Raw genomic sequence first — 12,707 nt, forward strand, 5'->3', positions numbered from 1 at the left:
TTACACCACTGCTCCGGAAATCTCAGAAAACTCAAGGATTAAGGTAATAAGACTGCAGTAATTTCAACATCAACAATAAGACCAGCAAGGTGTATGGGGCAACCATCCCTTGTGCTTATCACTACTTTACAGAATTCCCTGTTTACTACCACAAATTAATTCCTTATATTTGTTGTATTATGAGCTATATAAAATCCTTACTATGTCATGCTAAAGCAATTCTTCTTCCACAGGAGTTTATACATTGCATGAAAGATATTATAAAGGCACTTTGCCATTACTATGCTTTTTTAGAAATATGTATAACAGAAACTGAGATATACTGTAATACCAATGAAATTAACCATTCTTGTAAAAAACATGTATGTTCTTTTATATGTATATATGTATACATACACACACTTTTTATGCAAAGAGCTCTCAAATGAATGAGGACATTGTGGGCCATAATGGGACACGAAGTTTATATATGGACCCTGAACTCCTCTTGAAGCTCCAGTTGCAACTGTACAGGGCTTGTCTGCTCTCCCAGTTCTTTAAATCAACTTAATTAATTGATTTACAGGAGTCAGCATTGCTTCTCAGAAGCATTTTGTGCCCTACAGAGACAGGGAGTCAGGGCTGGGGAAAGGGGATTTAATGCCCTCCAGTGCTGTAGGCTCAGCTTCGCTCCCATTCCCATGGACTTGGCCCTCTGAACAAGAGAAATTTCACTTTCATGTTTCCAGCCCATGCAGAGACACAGCTTAACCCACACACTCTGCACATAGCAATGTTTTCTAGCTCAGGGTATTCACCTCTGTCACTTTCAAAAAGCCTGAAAAATCCGCCACCACATTCCCATGAGTCAGCATAGCACCTTTGGGGTTTCCTGAAAGGAAAGAGAGAGGCAGTTTAAAAGATGAGCCAGAAGGTAACTTTCAGAAACTTAACAAAAACTAAACAAGAAATGGTTCAAATATTAAGCTTTCTTTATGAATTTTAAAATTTACATGATTTCCACCATCATTTATATGCAGTAATATGCATCAAACGTACTTACTGTAATACTCAAAATTTAATTAAATGATACTGTAAACACAAACATGTCTATTGGAGACTCTGGACAACAGTTTCTTGCAGAAATAGCCCAACTGCTATTTCTGAAAGTGCTCAGATGGAGCCGCTCGATGAGCACAGTCATCAGAATGTTACAGTCACTCTAGGGAAAATGTACTTTGTCCAGATTTTGACTATCAAGATTTTGATGGTGAACACCAAGAAACCTCAAATAAAAGCCTGTTACACTCTTAGTTAGCCAGTACTCTGAATAACCTGAGCAATGCAGAAAACAAGTAATACATGGCAAAGATTAGGCTACAAGAAGACCCTATGAGACTGCAATTAAGAGAAGTCATTAATAAGTGTCAGCAGCAGAGGAGAGATATCTTGGAGACAGCCCTAAACCCATTAGGGAGCCAGTGAAGCCCTCATTTTGTGTCCCAGACCAGGGCACTGTCCCACACCATCATATTTGCTTTTTCACCCTCTTTTCTCAGCTGACCATGATACATCTCTTGCATTTCATATCTGTTCAGACACCAAAATGCAGAGTTTGTTAAGCAGCAAACCCACAGAATGGAGCCTCCAGGCACACAAACCAGTGGCACAGAGGTTCTGCACGTCCTCCTGTCACAGCACTGTCCCTTTTCATCACCCTCCAAGGGTTTATTTCTGAAAAGAAGGTGTAGCTCAGCTCGAACAAAGATTACAGGGCCAGCCTCTCTCTCTCCAGCGTGTTTTTAAGCAGATTGCTTTAATTCGATCACACCACTGCTGCGTAGCTCCTGCTGCTCCGTGCGGAAGCAGAGCAGAGGAGCTTTACCTGCAGGTGCCCCACGTGGCCCCAGCAGTGGGCACAGGGCAGCCTGGCAAAGCTCCTACAGTTCATCTAACAACATGGTAAATCAGCCAGAATTTCAGTCTGCCTTCCTCAGATTAGGAAGGGGCAGTGGTGCTTTGTGAATACATTTCAGCACAGGAAAATGTGTTTAATCCTCTGCCTTCAGAGCGGTTTGCAGGCTGTGTCACTGACAGCCTTCTGCTGTGGGCATGGGCACACATGGCACTGAGCCCTGTGCCCTGTCAGCATTGCTGATTTCACTCCTACCCAGCCTCCTGAATAATTAAAGGCAGGTCCAAACAGCAGTGGTAATTATTACATATATTTATTGCACAAGAGCAGGATACCTTGAACACAATATATTTTACTGAAAAAAAAATCTGTATTTGCTGCTCCAAGCACCTTAAGTAAATCAATCCCAAACACTCCAGACGAACATGGAGGAGGCTGGTTTGGTCTTGCTTACTCGTTCTCATCCAAAGCTCAGGGCTGAAGCTGAGGCTGACACTTTGCCAGTCATAACTGCTCCTGTCCTACCGTGTTATACCAACAGGCTTGCAAATGCCAGCTCAGCCTGTCAGGTTATTTTCACAGCTGGACGCACGCATGGATCCAGACCTCAAGAAAACTCCATGAACCAGTGTGATTGTGAATACACACCATGACCCAGAAATCAGTTGTGTTATTTGAGTTGTGTCCAGCCAAACACGTGCTCAGCCCCAGCAGTTCTACAAGTAGCTGTGCTCCTGCAGCATTGCACAGGTCAGGCACTGGTGGAGAGGATCTGCTCAGTAATGGTTTGCAAACTCAGAACTATGCATTCCAGCCATGCCAATGGCAGATCTGGTCCCTGCACCTTGACAAAACTCTTCAGATTTTTTTGGTTTTTTGTTGAAGATTTCAAGTGTTCAAGGCCAGGCTGGATGGACTTTGGAGCAACCTGGTCTAGTGGAAGTTGTCTCTGCCCATAGCAGGGGGGTTGGAACGAGATTGTCCTTGAGGTTCCTTCCAAGTCAAACCATTCTGTGATTCTATGAGAAGATTTCTCACACCTCAGAGTAATTTGCTTACTACAACTCTAGCTTCAATGCAGATTCAGTACCTCTGCTCAAGTAACCATGCCATGCTTGGAAGCAGTGTGAACATCCTGGATTCTTCCTCTGTCCCTCACGCACAGGCTTAGCATCCTGGACAGGCTGTGGTGATAACAGTGTCAAAGTGGAGCAGCAGTGTTGGAGCCAAGAGAGCCTTCAGCAGAAGAAATCTGGAACAAACCATGCTGCCATAGGGCAGCTACAGCTTCTTGGGTTGGGGGACTCTTGTAATTTTGACCTTCCTTAGCAGTTCTGTTTTAAGAGTTGACCCAGCAAAATAGGTGCCAGTTTCTACAAGCCCTTTCTCAGAATTACCACTTTGAGAGAAGGTAGGCAGTGTCGTTGCTTTTCTCTTTAAAAAAATCAATGCCAGGCATGTAACGCTGCTGTTTGAATTTCCTTATAAAGACAGACCCAATGAGTTTCCTGTTATGGAATGGGTGCACTGCAATGCCATCCATTAACAGCCCAGGACTGGCAATTCCTCCTTATCTTGATGCCAGGCTGGTTTGGCAGTTCTCATAAGCAACAGAAGAACCTTTTCCACATTGCTAAATGGGTCTTTCAAGCAGCAGTTCCAGCACTAACTTGGTGGTGTGACCTGTCAGCATTTTGGGATGCAAGCACATTCCTCCCCCAGGGAGCTCAGGCAGACAGGAACATCCACTGCCAGGCTGGGAAAAGCCACTGGGAAGTGATTTTTATCCAATGGGTTACAGGTGAATCCTTGAGGAAATGAGAGTTGGCTTCTCGAGTAGCAAGAAGGAAAAATTGTATACTGATGGTTTCGGGACATCTGTGTGCCTTTGGGCCATTCCCAAGTGCTGATGACTTCTTGGTATAACCATGAAAGTGGGTCTTCTCCTCCAAGCTCAGCAACCTCAGACTCTCCCTTCTCCCTGAGGAAGCATCGAAGTCCTATCAGGGAAGCTTCCCTGGTCCTATCAAAGAAAAGCAAACATTCGATTCTACTTGTGGGGGGAATTCTTTCCAATTTTATAATTTCCAGGCTACAAATTCTACAGCAAAGATTTCTACAGAAAGATGTGGAGCCCTCAGAACTGAAAAATCCTTTGAGACCATATCCTTTGGAAGAAAATTCTAAATCTGGTCATAAAAATGACATAGGCTATACAAAACTCCAAGCCAAAACCAACATCAGCATAACATGGAAAACGGATCAGGCTGTTGATGCAAGCTCTGAAAAAGGCAGAGTGATATGCAAAGTCCTGTAGCAGCAGAGGATGGGCTCGTGGGTCGCAAAGCATTTCTCTGTGAGAGTTCAGTTTGAGATGATTTGGAAAATTTGAATTCTCTGGTTTGGATGAGAGAAAGGAAACAAGCTTCCTGATTGTCCTGTTTCTGTAACTCCAGGCATGTATCTAAGAAAAGCACAAAACCAGAAACTGGCCTAGGATTGCTTTTGGAAATAAAAAAAGAAAATCAAAAGAAACCTTCTCCATGGAGAATTTCTTAGTTGGAAATAAAAATATCAACAAAAATGTGACTTGAAAAGATAATGACTCTGCACTTGAAAATCCACACAAACACATTGTGCCCTGCTGTATCCACAGCATCCTTCAGTTTCCTACAGTTCCCACTTGTGCCCAGATACTTTGCACTGGACTCTACACTGCTGCAGTGTCCATGTCCTGCACTGAGTTCACTCCTTCCCATTTGGGAATTCCCAGTGCTGAGACAGGGCAGTCACAGGCTCCTTTTCCCCAGTGCTTTGCCCTAAGCACTCTGAAGTGCAGATCTCAAAACCAAGAACAAAACTGAAGACCTTTGAATGCATCTTGCATTTGTACTTGGAGTTGATAAGGCCATTGCCTACCTGGTCTGTGGCACAAGTCTTCTCTGGAGGTGGAAGATGAAGGTGTCCCCATGTGCTTAGCCTGTGCACCAGCAGCTCTCAACATCATCTGCTGGCCTAAGTGGGCCGAGGCCAAATCATGGATGCTTTGGGAGGACCAAGCATTAGGCAATCCTGAGAGCACAACTGAACCAGGAAGAGCTACTCCAGCAGTCCCTGGAGCATGGACCTTCCCCACAGGTAAGTGGAACAGCAGTTTCCCAAGCAGTGATGCCTTGTGCAACTGCCCATAGAGATTTTAGGTAGATGTTACAGAGGCTGAGTTCACAAGAGTAGGAAATTTCTGCAAGCTGATGAAAACCAGGGTCTGGAGAGAGGAGAAAGCACTGTCTCTGCTAAGAACAGGCAGGAAAATGATGATGCTCCTCTCCAAGAAAAAGTGACCAGTGGCACATGAGTTCCAGCAGAGTGGGCTGCCCAGCCTCATCCCCAGCCTCCCCACCATCTGGTAGCCCAGGGCCAGCCTGAGGACCTGAGCAGAGGAGACAGAGGTGGCAAGGACCTTGCTGAGGCTCTGGAAATCAGTGTGCTTAGGATACAGAGATGGGAAAGCTGTGGAACCACATTTCAGTGGTTTTGGAGGGGTTTTTTTAACATTTGCAGAAGATAAATACCAATCAACCAAGCACTTCACAACTGCAAAGTGGGAAGCAGAAACATGGGCAGATTTCCAGACAACTGGAAAATCATACTGGCAAAGTGTATATCAGAGAATTCAAGTGCAAGAAATATATCATTATTTTTAACTTGCAATCTGCAGAAGTATATACACATATATATTCTTAAATATTAAAACTACATAGAACTATCATTGCCATGTCAGTATAACAGCAAGTTTGCATATACTGAGGTGGGATTAATTTCTTAATCTATTCTAGTATTTCTATATTAAAATGCCTCTTTTACCTGTAGTGCCACTAGTAAAACAGACAATTGATAGATCTTCTGGTCGAGGAGGCTAGAAATACACAAGGAGAATAAGAAAATCACATCAATCAAATCAGAAGGGTCAATGGTAGAGACTGTTGTCATTGTATAAATGTAAAGATCAAACCCATTGTGTTTTAGCTCTGCCATAAAAAGCTTTCATTCCCCTTGGCAAATATAAAAGACCATCATAAAACTCTTTTTATCAGGTTTCTTCAGTTGATGGAGACTCTATTCCTCCCTTATGCTTTGCTCCAGCTGCACTAAGGGCATGCTTTAGTGTAAGAAGACTTTGATGGAATACTTGTTTGGCAGTTAGTATTTTCAAAGACACCATCTATACCTGCTGTTGGTACGTGGAAAAACTTGAGATAATTCACTGATTTCCAGATCAGTTCTGGAAACAGCTCCACAACAGGGGACAAGATTCCAAAGCTGCTGATTGCTCCCATTTCCAGCACCATCTCTGTATTCTCAGCACCACCCCATGTATGTGCTATTTTGGGTCTCAAATGACTAAATAGCTTGAACATCAGAAGCTGCTTTTGAGAGTTTTGCACGAGAATGAGCAGCCAGTGAAAAATATCAAAGGCATTTTCCAAAAATATCCCAGATACATACTGCCAAGTGGTGCTCCGGAGCTATAGAAACCCCAGTGGAAAGCCAAGGGTGCAGAGACATTCCCCCAGTGCCACCTGGGTAAGGTAGTGGAATTAGGGTAGCTTAATAATGGCATTTAATTACTGCCCCATTAACATGTTCAGCTGGGAGTTGTTATATCATGCCCATATGTGTTGGATGAAGTAAGTGATGAGCTGACAGGAAATTGCACCGTGTTCCCCATCCTAATGATTCTACCCTGGTGTCTCTGGGACCCTGATATCTGTCACCTGGAGGCTCAACCAAACAACTCAGTCCTTCCTTCCAGTGCAAGTTGTCCCTGCCCATGGCAGGGGGATTGGAACTAGATAATCTTTAAGGTCCCTCCTAACCCAAACCATTCAATGGTCCTATGATCTCCAGTGGATGGTATCAACAGCCCCACGGCTCCTCCTCTGCCTCCCTCATGAAGAGGGTGATGGGGCACAGTGCCTCAAGACACACAGGCTTCATCCTGCCAGAGCAAACCCTCCCCTCTTGTGCCCAGTGCAATAAATGTCACACAGTCAGCTGCAGTTGTAAATGGGAAAAGCAGCTTGCCAACACTCACCACAGGCACATGTCGACTCTCACGGCCACAGTCCTGGAAGAGATTAAAGTAACAAAAATTATTCCCACTTTAATTCCTGTGGTGTAATGCACTCACTAATAATCTGCAAACCACTAAAGGAAAGCGTGAGCTAGAGCAGAAAAAATTGTGGCTGGCACTTAGGTCATCTTTCCTACCCAGTTTCTTGCCTTAACTGCAATGCTATCCTTGGATTTCAAGTAGCGCTTGGGTTGGTTGAGCTGGTTCCAGGATGTTTCGTACAAGTGTGAGGCTGTAAGGATTACATGTAGGAGGACAGTGTCTTGAATAACAACCTCCTTCCCAGGCTTAAATAGCAGTTGATAGGGTATTTGAGGAGAAAGGACTGGAATGTTGGCTCTGCTTTCAACAAGTAATAACACCAGAGGTGACTGCACTGAGCATCAGTATTATCAGCCACAAGCTGCTCATTTGTGCTCTCCAGACACTGAACCTGCCACATGGTTCACAAGTTGCTGTAATTTTTACTGTCTTTTTACATATATTAGAAAATTGTAAAAGTAATGAGAGAGCAAACTCACCTCCACCTCCTGCATGGTCTGTATGCGAACCCCGCAACGCCTCCCTCTCTCCATCAGCTCCTTCTCAAAGGGGTCCATCAGGATGATGGAGCTCAGGCCTGGTGTTTCTTTCCTCTCCACATGGTCAAGGAGTATCCTGGCTTTTTCAGGCTTGTCACAAATGACTGTGGATATGTCAGCTGGAAGAAAAGCAGCCAAATGAGCTGTTTGCAGTAAATCTTTTTTAATGCAAAACTGCCTCATAACTAACGCTGTATCAGTTCTGATAGTTGCTTCAGACTACATCAGAAGTCCTAGCATATAACACACACATCTTGAAAATGTATTGCAATCTTAGCTAACCTAAATCAATGCCAAAGCTGTAGCTGACATCGATGATTATTCTGGGATTCAATTCAAAAATACTAAAATTGCTTACCACGTGGATTAAAAAACCTAGGAGGCAATATATGAAAGAGCACAGGAGTGAGTGGCCGTGGAGTAATCTCCACATCCAGAGCAGCCCTGACCATGGCAATGCACAACCAGGTGCATGGGAAACGTGGCAGAGGCAGCCCTGACCCAGCATGGGGACACATGGCTCCCCAGGAACCTCTCAAGTGACTTCAAGATACTTAGTGAGTACAATCACAATGCCCCATCCCTACAAGTGTTTCAGGCCAGGTTGGATGGGGCTTGGAGCAATCTATGTGAAAGGTCTAGTGGAAGATGTTTCTCTGCATGGCAGGGGTGTTGGAATTAGATGAGCTTTAAGGTCCCTTTTAACCCAAACCATTCTGGGTTTCCATGACCACCTGTATTTTAGAAGCAGAACATGAACCATTCTGAGCAACAAAGCTAACTCTTGAGAAGATTATATCGATTTTGGTTTTACCTGTGTTGACAATATACCGAATGGCTCCAGGACCTAAGGTGTCATAGAGGGGAACCACAACCATGGAGTAGGTGTAGCAAGCCAGCTCAGAAATGATCCACTGCAGGAGGACATGGAAGTACAAAGGTGAGAAGGGGTCATGGGAACAGATTTAACACACTGGAGAACAGGCGCAAGGAGCATTATTAGTACAACATCAATTGAACTTAAAATCTCACCTCTGGACGGTTTTGAGCAAAGACCCCAATGAACTGCTTTGTGGATGGCTTGCAGCCCTGCTGCAGAAGGCCTGAACCCAGAGCTTCTGCTCTTTCAGCCACCTGGAATTTAGAGAGGAAAAACACATAAAAGAAGAGGAATATAAGCAATACCAAGCTAAGTAATGACTTAAGAGGGAGGCTCTCAAATTATTGTATTTGCTATCTAAATGTCCAATTTCTGTCTTATCAGCATTCGTTGACTACCAGTTGATGTTTGTGATGCCCCATGACTCCAGTGTGTGTCAGTACCACTGTCAGGAATGGGCTTATGGCATGGAGTCAGTCCCTGAAAGCCAACACACCTATATAACACCAGGAAGGGCCCAGGTGGGGACACCAGGAACCCTAACATGGCACATGAGCAACCTCTCAATCTAGCATGTGTTACCAAGAGGCACCCTAACATCCCTTCTTCTGTCAGGCAGGGAGAGAGGATGCACAGGGGTGTCATCTCCAGCTCACCTCCTTGTAGGACAGCCACTGGTAGGGCTGCTTGGGCTTCCTGAACCCCAGGCAAGGGCCATTCTCTAGAAGACACAAGCAGAGATGATGAGTTATGGGGGTGGTGCAGGGGTTTAACATGCTGCCTAGTGCCACACTGCAGGGATGTAGCAGAACCCTCCAAGAGTAAATCTGTAGTTATGGGGGTTAGCTCTTGCTCCTGTAGCAGCACTCACAGCAAGCCCCAGCAAATTACACACACAAGTGCAGCTGATGGGAGACAGTCTGCTGGGATCCCCCAAACAGCCTTCCCCCTGAACTGTGGGAGACCCAGCAGCAGTTTGCCCCAAACAGCCTCATTAAAAGACACTTCACCAAAGGTCGTGTGAGCATTAGTGTCTGATGAGAGCTCTCATCCCAAACACCAGATCCCACTGCTTGCACTGCCTTTTGATTAAAACACATCAATATGAAAACTGCTATTTTTAACTCAGCCTACTCTGGAGGAGGGTAAAACATCACACAGCACTGCGTGACAGGATGAAACTTCACAAAGTTTAAATAATTTGCTAACTGTACCTACCTGCACAAGAACCATTCCTCCATACACCTACTGAGTAACTTATTTACCCCTGTGCAGTGGAGTGGAGTATATGAAATTCCACTGAGGATTTTTGGTGGTATCTGACCATGAAATTGTTGTGTCCAATAAGGCAGGGCATCATAAACAGCAGACACAGAAATAATTATGATAGAGCAGCGAAGAGTTATCATGGCTTTTCGGAGTGGGAGATGATGTTTCACAAGTATGAGAACTCTTTGACAGTACCATCAACCATAGGGTAAAGACATCTACATCACCTGGTCCTCCACCTTCCCCCACCTCTGCTCCTAGGTTTCCTCACCACTGTGCTCTCACCAGAGATGCTGTATCCCCTCCTGAAGACCTCATACATGGTCCTGGCATCATCGTAGTAGTGCGTCAGCAGCTGTGGACTGTCCCCAATCACCGACCGGCGTGCCCCAGCCAGGCCCTGTGTAAGACAAGGTGACACATGTCAGCACTGCTCGATGGGTGGGAGATGGGGAAACCCCCACCATAAAGCAGCACACTCTCCAAATGCTGGCAAGACCTCTGCAGCTGCCACTGTATTCCTGCCCCAAGACCCAAAGGGATGGGAGAGGTGGGACATTCACCTCAGCACCCCAGTGACATGGAGAACCACCTGCCCAGAGAGGAGCACTTGACCCAGCTCATTGTCACAGGAGATCATTGATACTTCCCAAGGGGAATTAAGGAGGAATTATGGATCTGCATGTAACACAGTGGGGACATGCTGGGAGGAGCAACTGCTCTGGGTTGCACAGCTCCTCAGGACTGGCACCATGGGCACCTTCTCAGGGACATCCAGACCAACATGAAGGACAGACCAAAGCAAGGCCAGCCCCCAGTGCATGGGCTCAGCAGGGGTGTTTTAGGAGTGTGGAGGGGAGACAGCCAGGGTGAGAGTGACCAAACTGCACTGGGAGCCAGAAAACAGACTAACTAAAGCCCTAACCACAGGGAAAAACTATTTTGAAAAATATAAATTCCTCCCACCCTTTTAAAGCTCTTGGAATTAAAGACAATAATGTCATATAGGGAACATGACAAAAGGCTTTAAAAATTCTCATCCCACTTTCAGATATTAAGTGGAGACAATTTTCAGAAATATTTCTGCTCTTTAAAACAGAGCAGCTTCATTAAACTTTAAAATCTTTTGCAAGCATAAAAATTAATAACTCCTCAGCTTCCAAGCATGGATTTGGGTCTACTTTTTCTTACTATTACCAAGCTGGCAGCAGCAAACTCAGCAATGGGCACATGAGGAATGCCAGCTGATTTGGTCTTACCAGCTGTTGCCTTTCAGTGGTTTCTCCCATACAATGGCCATGGATAGTTAAGCAAAGCTAATACCAAAATGTTACTGAAACTCTTAAGAGAATAAAGTGATGTGCTGTATTCTAGTTTTCTAGTTCACAGAAAAAGGTGAATAAAGGGGTGCAATGATCCCTGTCACAATGCATTACATGGCTGATTTCAGGATGAGTTTGGGGAACCCTCCAAACAAACAGAAGCCCCTCCTGGCATCCCCTATGGGCATAGACCTGTAGGAGGCCACAAAGGTGATTAGAGGAACAGGACCCCTCCCCTATCAGGAAAGGCTGAGAGTGTTGGGGTGGTTCAGCCTGGAAAAGAGAAGGCTCTGGGGAGACCTTATTGAATGGGGCCTATAAGAGAGTTGAAAAAGGACTGTTTACAAGGGCATGTAGTGACAGAACAAGAGGTAATGGCTTCAAACTCAAAGAAAGCAGGTTTGGATTAGATATTTGGATGACATTCTTCCCTGTGAGGGTGGTGAGGCACTGGCATAGGTTGCCCAGAGATGTGGATGTTCCATCCCCGGAAGCGTTCAAGGCCAGGCTGGATGTGTCTTGAAGCAACCTAGGCTAGTGGAAGATGTCCTGCTCATGGCAGGGGCCTGGAATGAGATGAGCTTTAAGGTCCCTTCCAACCCAAACCATTCCATGACTTCCAGGGCAAGCAAAGTTCAAGGAAAGCCAGCCAGGGTGCCCCGGTCTCACCTCAACTTCCTCTGACTGCATCCGCAGGTCACAGGGTGGCTTCACAGCCCGGGGCCGGCTGGCAAACCAGTAGGCGACGACGGCTGCGAAGGCACCGATGCCCACCAGCGCCGTGGCCGGCAGGTTGCGGAAAAACTGGCTGAGGTCATCGAACTCGGGGAGCCGCAGGCTCCGCAGGATTTCCTGAGCCTGCATCTTCTCCGCCAGTGAAACGGCAAACTCTGCAAGAGGTACAGAAGGATAGGTCAGGTTGGGTCGGGTCAGGTCAGGAAACAGGCACAGGTAGTGCAGGTCTCTGTGTGGCTCCAGAATGGGAGAACATTCTTTCCTTCATCAGCCAATGCAGACACACTGCTCTGCTGAGCCGTGGCATTGCCTACCAACAGCCACCTTCACTGAGGAAGAAGAGCATCTATGGAAGAAATAGGTGAAAGGAGGAAGCATCCCTAACAGGGTGAGCAGGAGCAGACAGCTCACTCCCAAAGGACAACTGAGTGCCAGTGGAGGAGGTGACGCAGCTGCAGTTATCTGGAGCAGAGAGATGCTGTGACAAGCTATGGGATCCAGCTACGACTGTCTCCTCAGGGCTGCCAGGAGCTTGCTCTGCCTTCTCTGAGCAGGACAGGGGCTGCATGGTGCCTCAGCCCTGGCGAAGCCAGGACACACAGCACCAGCACCAGCTACAAGCCCTTGGTTTCTGTGGAACAGGGCAAAGCCAGGCTGTCACTGCATGAAGAAGACTGTGCAGACATACCCTGAAACTGCCTCTGTGCCAGCTTCACATTCCCAGCTCTGAGTTCCTTATGATTTACATCAGGGTGAATTATAGGCGATTCAAGTCATGAAAGTTTCATTTCATTGCTTAAATGTTTTCTGGAAGAAACAAGAGGCAACTGCTGAGTGGGGATAAGGGAGTGCTGGGGTATCAGGCTGCAAACACACCAGCACAGGGTCCCAC

General features: G+C 45.9%; 1 protein-coding gene across 4 annotated transcripts in view; it reads right to left on the minus strand.

The window, feature by feature from the left end:
• ACSL6 (acyl-CoA synthetase long-chain family member 6) overlaps positions 1-11,958 on the minus strand; it is a 27,207-nt gene extending 15,249 nt beyond the window's left edge. For 2 of the 4 annotated variants that reach the window (XM_009075167.1, XM_009075168.1), the window contains exons 1-9: positions 11,750-11,958; positions 10,044-10,158; positions 9,146-9,210; positions 8,642-8,743; positions 8,424-8,523; positions 7,550-7,728; positions 6,990-7,022; positions 5,759-5,810; positions 798-871 (exon numbers count right to left, since the gene is read on the minus strand). In XM_009075167.1, the coding sequence (XP_009073415.1) occupies positions 798-871; positions 5,759-5,810; positions 6,990-7,022; positions 7,550-7,728; positions 8,424-8,523; positions 8,642-8,743; positions 9,146-9,210; positions 10,044-10,158; positions 11,750-11,944 (915 nt within the window). In that variant the 5' untranslated portion in view covers positions 11,945-11,958. Of the gene's footprint in view, positions 1-475; positions 477-797; positions 872-5,758; positions 5,811-6,989; positions 7,023-7,549; positions 7,729-8,423; positions 8,524-8,641; positions 8,744-9,145; positions 9,211-10,043; positions 10,159-11,749 lie in introns of all 4 variants that reach the window. The other 2 variants (XM_009075169.1, XM_009075170.1) reach the window with 2 other exon arrangements.
• Positions 11,959-12,707: the final 749 nt, after the last annotated feature.

This window comes from Acanthisitta chloris, unplaced genomic scaffold (assembly GCF_000695815.1).
Source record: "Acanthisitta chloris isolate BGI_N310 unplaced genomic scaffold, ASM69581v1 scaffold1725, whole genome shotgun sequence".
Taxonomy (NCBI): domain Eukaryota; kingdom Metazoa; phylum Chordata; class Aves; order Passeriformes; family Acanthisittidae; genus Acanthisitta; species Acanthisitta chloris.